General features: G+C 43.7%; 1 protein-coding gene across 1 annotated transcript; it reads left to right on the top strand.

Moving 5' to 3' along the window:
• Nucleotides 1-3,087: 3,087 nt before the first annotated feature.
• Nucleotides 3,088-7,267, top strand: LOC149278860 (vesicle-trafficking protein SEC22c-like). The gene is made up of 5 exons (XM_089501668.1): nucleotides 3,088-3,269; nucleotides 3,455-3,618; nucleotides 4,158-4,328; nucleotides 4,583-4,701; nucleotides 7,067-7,267. The coding sequence occupies exons 1-5, from the start codon at nucleotides 3,088-3,090 to the stop codon at nucleotides 7,265-7,267; spliced, it is 837 nt and encodes a 278-aa protein (XP_089357794.1).
• The last annotated feature ends 11,790 nt before the right edge of the window (nucleotides 7,268-19,057 follow it).

Raw genomic sequence — 19,057 nt, 5'->3', positions numbered from 1 at the left:
ATACCTCAGGGAAGTTAGACGGTGACCAAAGGACTTCAATCATGACCGTGAGGTGTAGAAATAGAACAATTTTATTTCCATAAATAATTTAAATTAACACAGTCTTTCTGTGCATTTTATAAAACACATAATATTTACTTAAAAAATAATATTTGTGCAATGGAAAGTTCTTTTTGTGACAAATAAAAGGATGGAAGATTTTCTATTGGAAGGAAATTAGTCTTAAAAGAACAACAAAATAATAATAGTAATAGATGTATTTTTAAGCTGCTATGTAATAACAATAATGCAGTTATAATAAAGCAGTTACAAGGCCAATGTAGCCCTTTTAAGTTGCACAGGGTTGCATTGCCGCTTTAAGACTTGCGCATGCGCACTGGCAGTAACTCGCTGCTCTGCTGGAATCCTAGTTTAGGGTTCTCTTTGCCAACCACAGATTCGATGGGGGTGTTTGGCGGGCGACCCCCATGACGTAGCGACGCTCTGCTGATGACATCACTGATGCCAAGCTCGTCTCATGTAAGCGAAGCTGGAATTTGATCCAAAGAGCCGCGCAGTGCGGGTAGTGGGGCCGGGGAGGGACACACAGGGTGCGCTGGGTGACAGGTCGGGGTTTCGACCGATTATTGTGTTATTTGTGTCCGTGTTTGTATACATTATTTCTGCATTAACCCCGCCCACATGCAAATTGTGTGTATCTGACGGGAAATTTTTAATTCTTCTGCACAGCAAAATATTCTTTCTAATAATAATAATTTTATATATTTATAATATAGATTTATATAAAAACACAATATTACATTATATATATATATATATACACACACACACACACACACACAGATACACACATATTACACTATGTATATAAACTATGGTTCAAAAGTTTGGCGCCACTTAGAAATGTCCTTGATTTTGACAGAAAAGCAGATTTTGTCAGTTAAAATAACATGAAATGGATGAGAAATCCACTCCCATCACTCCTGTGTTCCAATGGCCCTTTATCACTCCCATCACTCCTGTGATCCAATGGCCCTTTATCACTCCCATCACTCCTGTGTTCCAGTGGCCCTTTATCACTCCCATCACTCCTGTGTTCCAATGGCCCTTTATCACTTCTATCACTCCCATTACTCCTGTGTTCCAATGGCCCTTTATCACTCCCATCACTCCTGTGATCCAATGGCCCTTTATCAATCCCATCACTCCTGTGTTCCAATGGCCCTTTATCACATCTATCACTCCCATCACTCCTGTGATCCAATCGCCCTTTATCAATCCCATCACTCCTGTGTTCCAGTGGCCCTTTATCACCCCCATCACTCCTGTGTTCCAATGGCCCTTTATCACATCTATCACTCCCATCACTCCTGTGATCCAATGGCCCTTTATCACTCCCATCACTCCTGTGTTCCAGTGGCCCTTTATCACCCCCATCACTCCTGTGTTCCAATGGCCCTTTATCACATCTATCACTCCTGTGATCCAATCGCCCTTTATCAATCCCATCACTCCTGTGTTCCAGTGGCCCTTTATCACCCCCATCACTCCTGTGTTCCAATGGCCCTTTATCACATCTATCACTCCCATCACTCCTGTGATCCAATGGCCCTTTATCACTCCCATCACTCCTGTGTTCCAATGGCACGTTGTGTTCACTGATCCAAGTTTAAGTATAAAAGGATAATTGATGGTTAGAAAACCCTTTTGTAATTATGTTACAGCCGGAAATGTCCTTGTTTCCAAACTTTTGACCAGTACTATATATATATATATATATATATATATGTGTATGTAAACATATGCGTAGATGTTGAGCCATATGATAATATACATATATATATACACACACGCACACATATATATGATCATATCTGAGAAACAATCACTGGCCCGTTCAGCCGCTGATGTATATAATGAATGTATCGTACAGGTCGCAGTGATTCCGCAGCACTGTACGTATAACGAGTTGGACTCTCCTGCTCAAAGGAGCTTACAATCTAGAATAAAAGTCCCTGTCTTGCTCAGGCTTGGCGGGGCTCCAACCTCTCCTGCCAGCGCATGCACAGGAAAAGAAATCTGCCCGGCAGTAGATCATTCGCTCCGCTTAATCTCAAGAGAACTTGCAGCTGCCGCCCTCATTCCCCGAATCCGCTGATACATTTTTGGGGGCGTTCTATTAAAATTGACGATGTATGCAGAGTAATGTTTTTAGTCATATTCAGCGGTTCCAGCCCCCCCCTGCCTTATCCTGATCTCCGCTTCGGCTGCACTTTGGCTCCTGTGACGTAATCCTGAGCGGAGACGGTCAGACTGTTCTGTAACGAGCTCGTTTCAGACCTTATTGTATGTTACATTTTGACAGATTTTGTTTTTTTATAGCCGTATAAAGAAGATTTGGCGGCCGGTATGAAATGTTTGGACCTCCGAAGTTCCAGAGTCTTGAATTAGACAGAATTTCAGAAAAACAAAGATTCTTTCGGGTTTTGGTAAGTTGAGACGCGTCAGACCCAGCCGGGCGCCCGGAGCCAGCAGCGTGTGCATCATTAACACTAAAGGACACGGGCTCCGGCGGAACGCACTGCTGAGGTCACCAGGGCCACTCTCCCGATTCAGAAAAAATCATCTGAAACATGACCTTGTCTTATAATCGTCTTTTATTCCGCCTTCTTATGCTTTTGTGCTCTTCCCCGCTTGCGCTCTAACGCTCTCCCCCGCTTGCGCTCTAACGCTCTCCCCCGCTTGCGCTCTAACGCTCTCCCCCGCTTGTGCTCTAACGCTCTCCCCCGCTTGCGCTCTTCCCCTCTCCCCCGCTTGCGCTCTTCCGCTCTCCCCCGCTGGCTCTCTTCCGCTCTCCCCCGCTGGCTCTCTTCCGCTCTCCCCCGCTGGCTCTCTTCCGCTCTCCCCCGCTGGCTCTCTTCCGCTCTTCCGCGTTTCGCTCTCTCTCTCAATGTCTCTCTAACTTCTCCACCGGCCGCCTCGGCGTCCCCGTCTCCTCTTTGTGTAGTCGTGGCGTTTGATTTTTAGGACAGCGTTTGTCGTCTTGTATTTGGTGCAGATGCAGAAGTCGTGAGCCGGGGGTGCAGAATGCCCGTCATCCTCTACGCTTGTGTCGTGAGGCTGGAGGACGGACTCCCGCTCTCGGCCTCCAACGATTTCCACGCCAACAAACAAATTCTGGAGTGCAAGAAAAAACTCAAAGCTCTGTGTCCAACCCTGTCCAGAAAACCAGCCCGAGGGACGGCCAGACTGAGTGAGCTCTGCATCCAGTGAGTGCCACTTACTCTGTATTCTCGGATGTATTTATTACTGCGATCCCCGACTCTCTGATGCCCCTCTTTCCTCCCCTGATGCCCCCCTTTCTGGAGGTTTGCTGGGTATGAGGGTATCACAGGGTTCTGTGTGTTTCTGTTAATTGACCCCTTTTTATTTTATTATCCCCCCCCACCGGCAGTTTTTGCTCCGCGGGTGTCATCTCCTCCTTGATGATCTGCCCTGACAGTTGCCCCCCAGCCGTGGCGTTCTGCTTCCTGGATGAGATCCTCTGGGAATTCTCTGCTTCCTATAACAGCACCGCCATCTCCCTCGCCTCCCGGCCCTACGCCTTCCTGGAGTTCGGTGAGTACTTTTTCCGGGAGATTCCAACCGGAACTCACCGGGTTTCCTCCGTTATAAGATGACCCCCCCCAATGTAAGACACCCCTATTGGGGGGGGTCAAAACCACGTTTTTTTGCTTTGTTACAGTCACACTCTCGCTCTGTGTCGCGCTCTCGCTCTGTCACACTGGCTCTCGCTCTCTGTCGCTATTTCACTATTTTGTAATACATCTGTGAAATTATGAATCTCAGAAGCAGAATAGCGATCAGTTAAAGGGTAATCCAATGATTGCTTTACTGAGAGAGCGATAGATAAGTGGAACAGCCTCCCAGCAGAAGCGGTAGAGGGTAATACAGTGAGGGGATTAAACATGCGCGGGATAGGCATACGGCTCCTGAATCTAAGACGAGACCAACGACTGATTAAGGTTTGAGTCTTTACAGCGGGAGAAACGGGGGCCGAGTTCCCCACAGGAACAGACCATCTCTACTGGATGGAGGAATCTTACTATAAAGACCTTTTATCTGTTATATACACTTTGTTCATCTTGTTGTAACAGACAGCATCATCCAGCGGGTCAAACACAATTTTAACTCTGCTGGAGGTCCTCCGGTCCACCCGGATCTTTCTCCTCCACCCGTCGTCATCAAATTAGAAGATGCTGAAGAGGTGAATGGCTTTCCCAACGGGCACGCGGCCTCCGGCACATCGGTCTCCCCCACGTCGGCCGGTAAGATCCCCCGCATGAGTATTTATTATATGCGCTAAATAAGTTAACGGAGCCGGCGGGTAAACTGAACAGATTATCCCCGTAGAGACCACTCGCTTTGCCCAAAGAGTACCCACCCTGTCTAGTTAACACGTAACCGCACTGCGCTCTCGGGGACGAGTGGGGGCCACGTCGTGAGTGTGAGTGGTGGGTGTCCAGGGTGTGCCCGCCCGGAACGTCATATTCATTAGAGACTCTCTTTTAATTGTATGAAGCCCCTAATTACAGGATGACGCCGGTCACAGCGCTGGGAATCCTTTCTCTAACTCTGAACATCATGTGTGGCGCCCTGAGTCTCATCCGCGGGGTGCATCTGGCTGAAAACTCTTTTCAGGTAAGTCGTCTGGTCTCTCTCCCAGCAGAGGTGGTAGAGGGTAATACAGTGAGGGTATTAAACATGCATGGGACAGACATATGGCTCCTGAATCTAAGACGAGACCAACGGCTGATTAAGGTTTCAGTCTTTACAGCAGGAGAAACGGGCGACTAGACGGGGGCCAAATGGGGCCGATCCGCCTGTAAATGTTTCTCCCCGGGGTAGGTGGTCTGTAGAACCTTACTTACGCTGCAAGCTTTGAAGACAGCTTAGGTCTTTTCTTAGGCGCTCTCAGGAGCTTACAATCTAATGCAATTCCGTTCATTGCCAATAAAGTTTTCGTCTACCAGATTTGCCCCTTTTTTTTTTATTTATTTTTTTACCCCGGCACATTTCTATTCCGATTACCGAGCTGTTATTTTGGAGACTTTTTGTTGTTTACGTGCGAAGAAGTCCAGACGAGGCATGTGGCTCCTCCTAGGAGGACACGTGGGTCTCTGGGTGGTTAGTGCCAGGAACACGAGCATAAATACAAAGCTGCGCTCCGCCGAGGACATTGTTGGCACTCGATTCCCAGCCCGTCGGGATACAAAAGGGACGCGACAATTACCGAAGTGCTTTCAAAAACTGGAGATGTTCCACATAAAAGGAACAATTATCATAAAAGCGGGGCTCTGACGCAGCAAGGTCTTCAATGACAAAAATGAATCTATTTTTATTATTAACACCAACCTCAGGACCCAAATACATTTTACTTTAACCCCTTAAGGTCTCCTATGTGCAATTTTACCAGTATAGGACCAGAGCAGTTTTTGTGTTTCGTTCTCTTTTTTTATTTTTTATTCCTCCCCATTAAGTTATCTCTCTTGTTATTAATTAATTAATTTTAAGATTCTACCTCTTGGGCCTGTTATTAACCCTTCAGAGGAGAAAAAGACGGATGCAACGACAGGTCTTTCTAACGCGGCAGGGAGCACCTTCGTTTTGTGTCTTAAGTGGGACTGAACCTTTAACCACTTTAAATGTGAGGATGTACTGAAATTACACAAATACGGCAGCGCGTGGCGCATGGTTAGATCACAAAACTCCTGAACTTTAGTAATATAAACGTAAGGAGACCATTTTCATTTTAACCCCTTAAGTACCAGGGCGTTTAGGAGCGCAGGACCGGAGCTGCATTCGTCGCGTGTTAACCGATACCGCACTTTCTTTTCCAAGGACGGCTCCGAAAACTCAGGAAGGGTGATAGCGTTTCTTACGGCGTTTTCTGCAAACATATTACAGGTAAGGAAACTTTGTGTATTGTTGCTATATTGTTTTTTTTATTTAATTTATTTATAAAGTGCTTTACCTTTGTCTACCCGCAGAAAGAATTTGTGCAATGCCTTTGTAAAAATTATCGAATATCCCTATTTTTAAATGTTTTTGCTTTGGGGGGAGGGGGATACCAATTGATTTATTGCCACCTTTTGCATCAGGAACAACGATTTAAATTCAGAACCGTTCTGATTGGTTTCTGGGTGTTTTCTACCCAGGGGCAGCTCTAGGGTTTTATTACACCATGGAGCGCTGATCCATGTGCTCCAGGTTATGATGTCATATCCCAGCGCTCAGCATAGAGGACGGCAACTGCGTTGGTAAGCGTTAGGGAGCCGCTAGGGTGCTGCCCTGTGTCTGGCCTGGGATACCACCCAGCCAAGATACACGGCCGTTCAAAAGTTTGGGGTCACTCAGCCCCTTTCATGGAAAACAAGGACGTTTCCGGCTGTAACATAATTACAAAAGGGTTTTCTAACCATCAATTAGCCTTTTAAACTTAAACTTGGATCAGTGAACACAACGTGCCATTGGAACACAGGAGTGATAAAGGGCCATTGGAACACAGGAGTGATGGGAGTGATAAAGGGCCATTGGAACACAGGAGTGATGGGAGTGATAAAGGGCCATTGGAACACAGGAGTGATGGGAGTGATAAAGGGCCATTGGAACACAGGAGTGATGGGAGTGATAAAGGTTCATTGGAACACAGGAGTGATGGGAGTGATAAAGGGCCTCTGTACACCTATGAAGAGATTCCATTAAAAATCAGCCGTTTCCAGCTATAATAGTCATTTACAATATTAACCCCGTCTACGTTGGATTTCTGATCCATTTCATGTTATTTTAATGGACAAAATGTGCTTTTCTTTGAAAAACAAGGACATTTGTCAGTGACCCCAAACTTTTGAGCAGTAGTGTGTATCTCTGTTGAGGCCGTTGATCTGGCTTTAAGTGCTAAGGCAGTCACATTTCCGTTACATCATCCCTTTTTAAAGTCCCTGCGTTGAGGAAGTGAATATCTTTGCGCGTCCGGTGACCGCCCGTCTCGTGTCTTCTCGTTCAGTGCTACCTGTACCTGTTTCACTGCTGGGCGCGGAAGCTGAAGACCTGCAGCCTCCTGGCGGTGATTTGCGTCTGTAACGTTTACCTGTACGGACTGCGCGACGAGTGGCAGATCTTCTTCCATGTCGCGGTCGCCGCGCTTTCAACGCAACAAATTGTGGTCAGGAAGCCTGTGGACAGACGCAGCGACTGTGGGGTATGAACCCAACGGGGCCGGGGGGCTTCTGGTACCCCTGGGGGGGGCAAATCCCTCGAAGAATACCAAGGAATTTTTACTGCAAATATGCCACTAAATAGGCCTGGACCTTAAATTATTCTCGGGGGAGGGACGCATCAATCCTACTGAAATCCCACGGAAATGTCGTTGTTTACTTGTATTTTATTTTATAATTAATCGGGATTCCTATGGATTTTGATTTTTATGCAGAATTGCACTCTGGATGTATTATTTGGTTCGCGGTATACAGTGTTTTGTTACTGTGCAGCCAAAAAAAAGATTTCCCTGGAGGAAAATGTCAATTTTTAATTTTTAAAAAAATAATAATTTTTAACCTGTGGAGAAGCTCGTCGTGAGTTTCCGGTTTAGTCCTCAGTGAGGCAGATCGTGTCCCTTTTAAGGAGTCTTTTGAGTAACTCCTCCAAGTCCTCCAATGACTTATTTAACATTGAATAGTATAAGTATTACTGACATTTAAAATATTTTATTTTAATGAGAGGGTGGTGGAAAAGCCTCCCAGCAGAAGTGGTAGAGGGTAATACAGTGAGGGTATTAAACATGCATGGGATAGACATACGGCTCCTGAATCTAAAACGAGACCAACGACTGATGAAGGTTTTTAAAGCAGGAAAAAAAGGGGCAGACGTGACGGGGGCCGGATGGGGCCGATCTGCTGGCAGATTCCATGCTTCCATGTTGCACTTACATGTCGCATTATGTATGCGTTGCTGTTCTGCAGCTCAGACATCTCATGCGCAAAGCTTGTCTTTAGGCGTCTTATCGCTAAGCCGTTGATTAAGAGATGAAGTTTCCACCCAAAAGCAGGTCCATCAAATAATTCAGGGTTTTAGCCAAGTCAGATAAGCTCACCTTGTAGAGGAAAAGGAACCTCGGAATGGGGTGGGAAAGGTTTATCGAGGGACAGTCCGCGGCTTGCAAAGTTTAATGTCATTTGGGTTAAAGGAATTTCCACTGGGACGTTGCGTGTTGGTCCATGTGTGACTCCGTAGCCGCTGTATTGCGATCACCAAGAGGCTTCCCGGGCAGAAGAATTAGCCTCGCAAACACAGAGGATCATGGGTAGGCATACCTGGGTACTTCGCAGGGAAGGCTATTGAGAGCTCTCCCTCTTCTGTGGGAGTGGCTTTGGGAGAGGGTGGGGCTAGACCCAAACCACCTTAAATCAGCTGGTAGTGGGTGTGGCCAAACACTGCACCTCTGCCCAGAGAAATAGAAAAGTGACCCAGAGAGCCGGGGAAGCAGCACTTCACTGGAGACTCCAGTAGCCTTTCTTGGCACGGAGAAGCATAAAAGTAATGTTACTCATTATGAGACTTTTGGGGGGGGGGCAGACAGATATTCCTTAAAACCACAAGACAGTAACAGATGTATGGCGGGACTCCTCCTTTAAGCCTTAGGCAAAGGTCCATACCCGTCCCTTACCTGTGACAGGTGACCTTCTGCGTTTTGGCTATAAGACGGCACTAAAGCCCCCTTTCTTGCTTCTGATGGGGGGCTACGTAAAAAGGGTCTCGCATCCTTACTTTATACATTAAATTATTTTTCTAAGGCTATAAACTCTTCAGAATATTTAGCGTTTTGGGAAATGGGCACCTGGACCAAATCTCCAAGGAGGAGAAAATATTTGTACCGACGCCACTTTATTCACTACTAGTGAGCACTGCCTGTGGGGTGTCTTTTTATAATTACTGCTAATTGTAATTAAATGTTTTTGACTGCTGTATAACTTGCTGTATTTTTTGGTGTCTATTATATAATTTTTGTTTGTTTTCTTTTATTTTCTGCCACCTACAAATAATTACAATTAGTTGAGTATTTCCTTTGTGGTAAAATATGCAATGTGTGTGTTAATTCCCTGAATTTTTTTTTATCAGCTATGGTCTGTATAGGAATGATGTAAGCCCTGCCAAAAAGCAGTATTTCCAGTGAGGTGAAGTAGCAGGGCGGGGCTAGTGAATGTCACATGATTACCTACAATGGTGATCTCCAGTAACCAGAGAATTTAAAGATTTGATACCCCCCCAATCCCCCTCCAGCCAGATCACCATGGCTACTGGCAAACACCGGATCGAAGGGGGTTATATCAATGCAGGTCCTGGCAACTGGGGGGAATTGTAGGCTTCAATAATAAATGCCCCCCAGTCAGTGATGTATTCTGGCCGGGGGGGGGGGGGGTTGCAGGCTTCTCGTCTGAGGTATATAATCACACTAAGGAACATCAGTCGCTGATACAGAATGTTCCTTTTTAATCATTCCATGTAGTTCATAGTTGAAGAGGGAGCTTATTTTTATTATTACTATTATTATTTGTATTATTACTATTATTATTTGTATTATTACTATTATTATTTGTATTGTTACTATTATTTGCTGCTGCAGCGATTGTATAAAATGATGCAGCTAAAGCGATGACAGCCTTTTGTAGGGTCCGTGTAACTAAATGTATTCTTTTTATTTTTCTATTTAATGTAAAAAAAAAAAAATTTCCTAAAACTAAGGAAAAATGCCATGTAATGATTCAAAAGTCAGCATTCCAACGCGAAGCGCTCTGCAGCACCGCTTGGCTCCGCCACTCTCACCCTGCGGAGAATGTATTGGGTTTGTGTTTTTAGTGCATGCGCAGGTGCTATCATCACTACGATGGTGCAGTAACGGCCAGCCTTCCAATGAAAAGAAGTGATCCAGACACCGACTGACACCCTCTCCAAAAATTAGTATTAACGTTCACCCTTTATCGTTTACATTTTTCCAAAATACAGCAGAGCTCATGGTAAATTTTGGGGCCTTTTAGAATCCAACTGGATCAAATAATTTGAAGTATTTTCCTTTGGCTTTTTCTTTAAGGGGGTGCCTGCAGTTCCACATCCAGCCACTAGTGGCAGCAGAGCATAGGGTTAAAAGGAGAGAACCAACAATTACAGGTTATGTGTTTTTATATTCGCAATAAAATATCTGGTTTTATAAAATGATGTTATTTTTCTTTCCATATTACTGACACTGCTGAAGTTAAATGTGTTAAGATACTGTCTGACCGCACCGCGGGGAATCATAGAACGCCTCGGTTTCCCCAGGAGAATCTCCAGCTGGTTCTTTGGATTCCCTATAAAACCTCTGATGAAGCAGAACCATAAAAAGAAACGGTGGTGATGTTTTTTGGGCGGAAGTAGCTTATAGTTTCATTTTTTGTTAACAAACAACAAGAAAATTAGGATTCTAAGAAAATGAAACTACAGATGAACACAGTGTGTTTGTATTTCCTCCCCATTTTTGTAAATAGGTTAAAGGAAAGCATTTAGAGGCAAAGATTGGTAATTCTATTAAAAATCAGCTGTTTTCGGCTACGATAGTCGTTTACAACGTTAACCCCGTCTACGCTGGATTGCTGATCCATTTCATGTTATTTTAATGGTCAGAATTTGCATTTCTAAATTTCTAAACTTTACACGTGCCTGATATTGAATTATTACACAACTCATTAAGACCGGGTGCCATTAAAGCTGCTGTTCCACCAACGGAATTTGTACAAGGTTGGAAACATCATTGCAAGTCCTGAACGCCCAAACCCTTCCCAGGAATAATCTTTTATTCAGAAGTTTTGCAGAGAACACTCAATTGTCATGTGATGCAAAAGCAGGCACCGATAGGATGTTGCCATAGAAACAAATTTTTTTTTTAAGGTTTCTGAGTTTTTATGGGATTAACCCTTCAAAGGAAATAATAATACTACAGATCTAGTAAATTGTGCAGTTAATGTTTTGTCTGAGTGAACATCACCTTTAATGCCAACTTCAGAAGTCCAATTTATGCACCAGCGGCAGATTATCCACTTAAGACTATAGCCATATGACTTGCATCCCTGGGGGGTCTTAACCCTCAGGTGCTTTAATGGGTCATCTGGAGATCTCACCACCATGGGCAGTAGAGCAGTCGCCCCCCAGCAGGGTCGCATAATGTAACCTCACGATACGAGGGGTGTGGGTCCCACTGGATGGAAGGGTGAGTGCACCTGACAGGTAAGCAGATCTGATGTTGGAGTGTGTGCATGCGTCTTGCATCCCTGGGGGCTCTTAACCCAGCACTGGTGCGCAGCAAGAACCTTTATGGGCTCCCTGGATCACAGGAACCTTACACTCTGCAACAAATTAAATGTTTTTGCAGATTATACCTGCCGATCAGTTGCTATGGTTATAACACCACTTTTGAAACTTTGCACCGGAATCACCATTTTTAGAATACCCTCTAACAAGGGATTTCCCAAAATGTGGGGAGAATATTTCCACCCCAACCAAATTTGTGAACGATGCTGTTCCTATAATAGCTTCAATTGCTAATTCTAGAAGAGTTGACGTTGAGTCCTTTTATTTGGCCAACATAGGAAAAGTTGCAAAGTTTCATAAACTTTTGGGGCTTCATAGGTCTCTTCTTCAGGAGGAAGGAACTCCAGTTTCTGAAAGCAACGCCTAATGTAAAAAATCTCTTCACCACTAGAGGGCAGTCTCACACAGCCAATACTTCTATATGCTCATTACATTCATTCGCACGCTATATTAATTGAAAAGGTTTAAGTGAGTTTACTTTGTTACTTTATCAACATCACTCACGCAGAATGATATATTTTACTGCAAATCAATATTCCCCACTAAGAGCCCACCAAATGACAGTTATTTCTGATTGATAACTGGAACAGCCTCCCAGCAGAAATGGGCTAATACAGTGAGAGAATAGGCATATGGCTCCTGAATCTAAGATGAGACCAATGACTGATTAAGGTTTTAGTCTTTATAGCAGGAGAAATGGGCAGACTGGACAGGGCTGAATGGGGCCGATCTACCGGTTTCTATGTTTAAGTACAGCGTGTAGCATATGTTGGCACTATATAAATCAATCAAACATCTATGACTTCAAGGAACCTATCTGAATTATTTTTTTTAAATCCCAAAACTTCCAAAATTGTTTTGAGTTATAAACAAAACTTGCTGCCCAAAGAAACAGTTTGATCCTTAAAACGTCAGACACTGATTTGAAACGTGGAATTCTTTGCTCAGTGGACGTCTGGAGAAAAATGCATCATGCAGGGCAGCGAAGATTCTTATTCTGTCCGGCTGTATTCATTCTCCATAAGGTTTCCCAGAGTAAGAGTAAACCTGGTCACCTTAAAACAGGTCCATAACAATCATGGTCGCAGGGGTCCAACCCGCCAGTCTAGGTGACCGCCCCCTCAAAAGGTGGCCTTCGCTTGCTGCCAAGTTACACCTGCAGTTAGAGGCTGCCTGATCCAGCACACAGGAAGTGACATCTCTTCTATTTCCTGCATGTTGGAGCAGTCTGCACGTAGGGAGGGAGACACACAGGTGGGGTGTTGGGGGACAAAGATGGCACAGACCGGCTGTTTGGGGACAAAGATGGCACAGACCGGCTGTTTGGGGACAAAGATGGCACAGACCGGCTGTTTGGGGACAAAGATGGCACAGACAGGCTGTTTGGGTGTGTGAGTATAAAAAGACTTGTATCCAGAGAATAGCTTCACGTCATTTGACAGCCACTGACCTTAAAGCCCCAGGACCACCCAGTCATCCCCTGTCCAGCCCTTGCCTTTAAGTAACATAAATGAGAGCATAATGTATTGATTATGCATTATTATATAATTATATATACTCGTCTAAGCATACCTCCCAACTGCCCCAGTTTGCACAGGACAGTCTTGATTTTATCATTCTATGCCGCTGCCCCACCAAGCTCTGTCTCTGTCCCACGGTGGCGTTATACCTCCCAGGCTCCGCTCCTGGCGTTCCGATTCGCTGGAGGGGGGGGGGCGTAACCTTGGAGGTAGAGTGTGCATGTGTGGATATGTGCGGAGTATCCCTGTTTAATTTGGCCAGTCCCTTTCTATTTCTGCTCAGATACATTTGAAGCCTGAACCAAGTCTTTAGGCTCTTCTGTACCTTCTTCCTTTTTTTAAGGAAATTGTCGCTTTCTCTTTTCAGAAAGGGATTTTGGCTTTTCTTTTTTTTTTAATATATTTTAGACGTTTTTGGTTTTTTTTAACCAATATGAATTACATATACTTCATTAAAAACTGGGTGGTAAAAAGCTGGCGACGGTCGCTGAAGAAACCCCCAGGAGGGCGTCTCGCTATGAGACAGCAGAGAAGCTGCTAAATATTTTACTGTTCAAAAAAGTGCTTCGCCGCGTACGCGTGAAATTCATAAAATATAAATGGAAATCCGGAGCTCCGCTGATGGATTTTCCTGATATGGGGTAATACAGAGAGACAATATTGAACCTTTTCAGTGCCGCAGGGGTGAGCAGTACCTTAAAACGTGGCTTCCCGCACCTTGCCTGCAGCAAAGACATAAGACTATGGAGTCCAGTAACTAGAAACAGCAATCTGTTCCGTGGGGCAAAAGGAGTTAATTGCCCAGGGCCCAGCCACAGAGAGGGGGCCATGAATGCCTTTGTTCTCTCACAAATATGCAGTTAAGCGTCTTTTTAAATTGTGAATTCAGGGATGGCAACCTGTTTTATGCCCCACTGGTTTGTCCAAAGAGCTTGCAATCAGTGTGGCCATCAAAACAAGGCATGCCTAGGATTCCATTAACATAAAACAAACTCTACATTTTATACATGGGTGTAAAAATGATATAAGCAATAAATATGTACTAGGAATGTACTTGAATTGTGTATTCAATGGGAGCAACAACCTTAACATCCTGCATTGTTATTCCTCCCCATTCAGTTGCTGATTGATTGTTATTGATTATACTTTATAATTTAATATATATATACATTTTTTTATATATATTACCATTTTGTATTCCACAAAAGGCCATCTGTCCTTTTTCGATGTGTAAATAAATACATGGGTAACTAATGTATTGATTTGTATATAATTTAATTTATTTGGGGGTTTGCTGGTTGGGGGGGTGGGTATGATGTCACAGTGTCTGATCTCTGCATATTAGCTCATGTCAGATATTTTTTTTTTTTTCTGCATGCTGGCAAACTGATCCAGCTGATCAACCGCCAACATGCATGTTTTTTTTGTGTGTGTTTTTTTTTTTTTTTTTAAACGGTTGTTGCCATGGCAGCAGCCAGCCACTCCATGCGGCCTTCTCCATGCACTCACCCCTTCGCCCCGATTGATACCCCGATGCACTACAGAATCAATTTCCCCAAAAATCTATAGAAAAGGCCAGTATGGGGATTCCTCGTCTTTCTTTACCGTCCATCATCTTAGCGTTTAAAGGGACGGCATCACCTTTTTTTTTGATCTATACGGATATTTTTTGTCCATCTTTTTTTAGTCTTACGGTTTCTAGATCTCTTTATCCCGTCCGCTCTGCTAGGAAAAGCTCTTCACGCCGTTGGATTAAATTGCTGTAGACGATGTAAAGCCCGGGCGATGTCAGCAATATCTCTAGAAGGACTCTGCGTCTGTTCGCGCCTTAAATCCCGGCTAAAACGTTGAAGAAAAAGTACTTTTAAGTCACTTTCAGCAGAAAGTAAGAGGAAACAGGTCAGATGAACACCACCTTTTATAATAAACCCCCTTAATCGAAATCCTTTTTTGTTAGTGTCCCTTTAAATGGTAAAAGGTGTCATTTTGTAGCAGTATGAAGGGAATCCCCCCCCAATGGTTTTGTAAGGGGGGGTCCCACAAAAATGTATAGGAACCTCTCAGCTATCATATTCATTAAAGTGTCCCTTTAACATGGCGAGGGATCGGTGAATTTTATGTTCCTGCTGATGGGGCAGCAATCGCATGGAAACCATGGCAACCGAAATCACAGGACGACCCTGACAACCGGGTTAATATGGCGGAAAGACTTCTCGCCCGAGGCTAGCACATAAAGTACTCATAATGGCCACTGAATCGCCCGTATTACCGCGCTGCGCGGCGTGACGCAGATTATACGATGATTTCTCAGAAATAGGTTATACAATTATCTTAAGGTGCTTTTAACAGAATTCTCACAAATTAATAAATGATAAAAAAAAAACAGGTTTAAGTCGAGGTTCTGGTTTCTCTTCCATTAATACTAGAAATAAGACGGAGTGGAGGAGAAAAATAAACACTTTTTCTTGGTGGATGTCTTAATTTTCCTTGGATTTATACAAACTTTATTTTTAATGAAATTTGCCATTTTCATGTATTTGAATGAACCTTCGATAACGAGGAGGATGAATGACAAAACTTTTTTTTTGTTGTTGAGATTTTTTCATTCTTTTGCCCGTTTTAGCGCTCTTTCGGGGGGGGGGGGTGTGTGTGGAAGGCTACACATAAATGATTGACAGGTACAAGGCTGTGATTGATGGGTTTTTTTTCCCTTTTTTTATATTTTACAGTATTTATAAGTGGAAGGACAGGTATTAGATATATAAGAGTGCCGACACCATTTTAACTTGTCAGTAGCAGTTACAGACTGATGGGAGTTGGAGTGTGAGACAGTCAGCGAAAGTAAAAGTGCTGAGGTTCATCTATCATTCTGTGTCAGTAGGGTCGTGCATACAATTTACTGGGATGGGGCAGGTTAAAGAAGCTGTACAACCGTAGTTCATTTTATTGATTTACTGGGACTGCAGCAGAAGGTTTTTATTTATTTATTTTAAGGGTGTTTGCAGGATCAGGGGAGAGGACGTCACCGGAAGTGCCGCCAGGTTATGTCCACAGAGATGCGGACGAAGATAAGGTAGATAAGATGAAGAACAAGAAAATGTGGAAGTGGTCGACAGAGAAGGCATTAAGAGAGTGTGAGAAAGAGAGGGAGAGAGAGTGAGTGTGAGTTCAAGGGTTTTAGACGCCATGTTGGCTTTTATTCAATTCCATTTATTCTGTAACTTGGAGTGAATTAAAGGGACAGTAACGCCCGCCGCTGGAACCGGGGGATTTAATGATTTCTCAGACAGAATGCAGACGGCCAGAGCACGTGTGACATCACAGATGACTCTGCTTACAATCTGAGGGCAGCTAATAAAGTGTTTCGCCCCTGGAATACCCAATTTCCTCCCGATTTACCCCTCACACAGTATAGCACAGTATGAATCAAACACCGAGCTGCCGGCAGTGCCAGTAAATAGGACATTTGCCAGCCGCCGGCATATAAGCCGGCTGTTGGGACTGTTCTAGGAAATTCAGGACCGTTGGCAGGTATGCTCCGATTTTAACACTAGGCACATCAAAGTCTCCACTCTTACCTATCTTACGCGTAGAATTTTCCCACCATCTCTGCCCGCCGTGAGAAAGCCAAGAAGCAGCAAAATATCAGGGGGTATACTTTAAAAAGTAGTCACATAACCGGTGGAAACTCGGCCAAGAGGAGACCGCTTGCACTTAAATGTGGAAAAAAAAGAAATGTTAACTGATTAAATACAGAAGATTTCCGAACAGTTTCTAGTGGTGAGCTGTCATTGGTCCAATTCCTTTTGATGAAGTATGAGCAGTGATGTGATAAGCGCAGAACTTGACGATGAGACGCTGAATGGAGTCTTAGGAGGCGAAGGCTGGCGACGATGTGCGATTTCTGAAAAGGATGACGGTCGCGGGAGATCAGGACACAATTTGCTTCTTTATAAATCCTTTTGATAAACCTGATCTGGAAGAGGGAATTATTCATACATAAAACATAATGGGATGAGCAACGGACGGAAAGCAGGCAGCGGATTTAATTAAGAGGAACGAACAATGGGTTCAACGGGGAAATTGTCCAGCAGTCAGAAAACATCACACATTTCATCCTACTTAGGGTTTTTGTGAACAAATAATGCAGAATTTTATTTTGTGTTCAGCGCATTATGTGAATAATAGGAAATAATACTACTTGTCTCAGTCCCTTTCAGGATATATATATATATATACATATATATATATATATATATATATATATATATATATGGCGGCAGCTTACTCCACTGTCTCTGTTATAATGTGTGTAAACAATATACATATGTATTATAAGTAGACTTTTTGATTTGTACGTATTGCAAATTTACAGAAATTTGGCGATTCGTATGAAGCCCCAAAAATGACCCCTCCCCCCACGAATCGGACGAAAACGAAGCAAAAAGAAATAGATGAATTTTGCCCTTAGCTTCCCTCAAGGGAAAATGACGCCACTTGCAGTGACGTCCTCTCCCCCGATTGGAGGATCGAGGAGGATGTCAACACAGAGCCGCCATTTTGGCGGAGGTTGGCGGAAGTATGCGGGTTATGTCCGTGGAAATGCGGACGAAGAAAGAAGATTAAGGAATAAAGAATGAAGATAGAATAGAGAAGATGAAGAAAAGGAAGATGGGGGCACAGGGCAACAAATTTTCTTCCTGTAATGATTATTCCTCCTCATTAAGTTATGTCTCCCTATAATTGAGTTGGTCAGAGCTGCTGATTGGTTAGGATGGACAGAGTAGGATTAAGAAAACTTCAGGACAGGAAATTGATTATAAATTGGCCCCATTACAGGTCACCTTGGGTCCATACAATGGGGTTAACGTTTTAACTAAATATTGCCACAATAATCATACTGGTTGACCAAAAAAATTTAATCCCTTCTATATCTGATGGCAGTAGATTGCCTGCATGTTTATATACGCCTGTACATTTCTGGCCCCAAGTGGTTGGAGGTTGCATTGCATCCTCCATCAACTATAACGAAAGTAATGATGTTTCAATTATTTTATTCCTGGCGAGGAAATGCGAGCTGTCCTTAGACTTGCATGCCCTTGCATGAAGTTTTGCTGATGCAGCTAGTGGCCATAGAATTTAAATCCAACATTTTATAACAGTATCTGATATTTTTAGAATCAACATTTATAACCCCCCCCCCCAAAACCAGGGTCTTAGCATTACACCCGCCTTTATTTCTGCATGTGTCCATGTTGTTGCTTAATGAATACTTTATAGTCTATAAATCCATCCAGTTTGGAGGTATTGATCTAAATCTGTGCATCAATGTAGAAAAAACATATCCTTTAATGTGAAATATCATAACAGTGCTCTGATGCTTAGAGGGTTAAAGTCTGATCATCCTGCAGCATCATACTAAAATACTATAAAAAGTGCTAATTACCTCCAAAGACTATGGAAATTAAATAATTTAATCACTTTCAAGATTTGAGTCGACAAATCTGCCTATGATCAACAGAACTTTGGATGAACATGCATTATTTATCACATCGCATTAGTGCTTAGATTACAAATTAACCCCACTTTTTATTTATTTATTTTTGCCTCCTTGCAAACTTCTTGGCTCATTCGTAAAATTCACTTTGTTTTTACTGGATGCAGAGTCATGGATTCCAGTAGACCCAGAGTACCCAGTTAGGGTGAATTAGAGGCTTAGGTGGAGACTTTTGTTTTTACAGTTTCACCCGTTTGGATTTCAAGAGACTGGATTACCTGTATTTTATCCATGTTCCGCCTTGTAATGCTGAGCGCCGGAAATGACGTCATCTTCCAGCGCTTAGCATTACAAGCCGGCACCGAGACCGAGCTGTAGGGCTCGCAGAGGAGAGAGAGGGGCGCCGAGCGGGTACTGACAACTTGGTAAGCAAAAACCACTCGGCGCCCTCTCTCTCTCTCCTCCGCCTTAAAAAAAAAAAAAAAGGGCTTGGGGCGGCAAAGTGCTGCCCCTTAAAAACGTGCCGCCTGGGGCAGTTGCCCCACTCGGCTCCATGGTAGGGTCGGCCCTGACCATGTCCACGTTTAGAGTGCCAATGTTGACATACTGTAGACCTCTTGTACGGATCCTCCATGCATTC

This window comes from Sceloporus occidentalis, unplaced genomic scaffold (genome assembly GCF_023333645.1).
Source record: "Sceloporus occidentalis isolate IW3139 unplaced genomic scaffold, rSceOcc1.0.p SCAF_178, whole genome shotgun sequence".
Classification (NCBI taxonomy): Eukaryota; Metazoa; Chordata; class Lepidosauria; order Squamata; family Phrynosomatidae; genus Sceloporus; species Sceloporus occidentalis.
The sequence above is the reverse complement of the archived record's forward strand: the minus strand, read 5'-3'. Positions and strand labels throughout refer to the sequence as shown.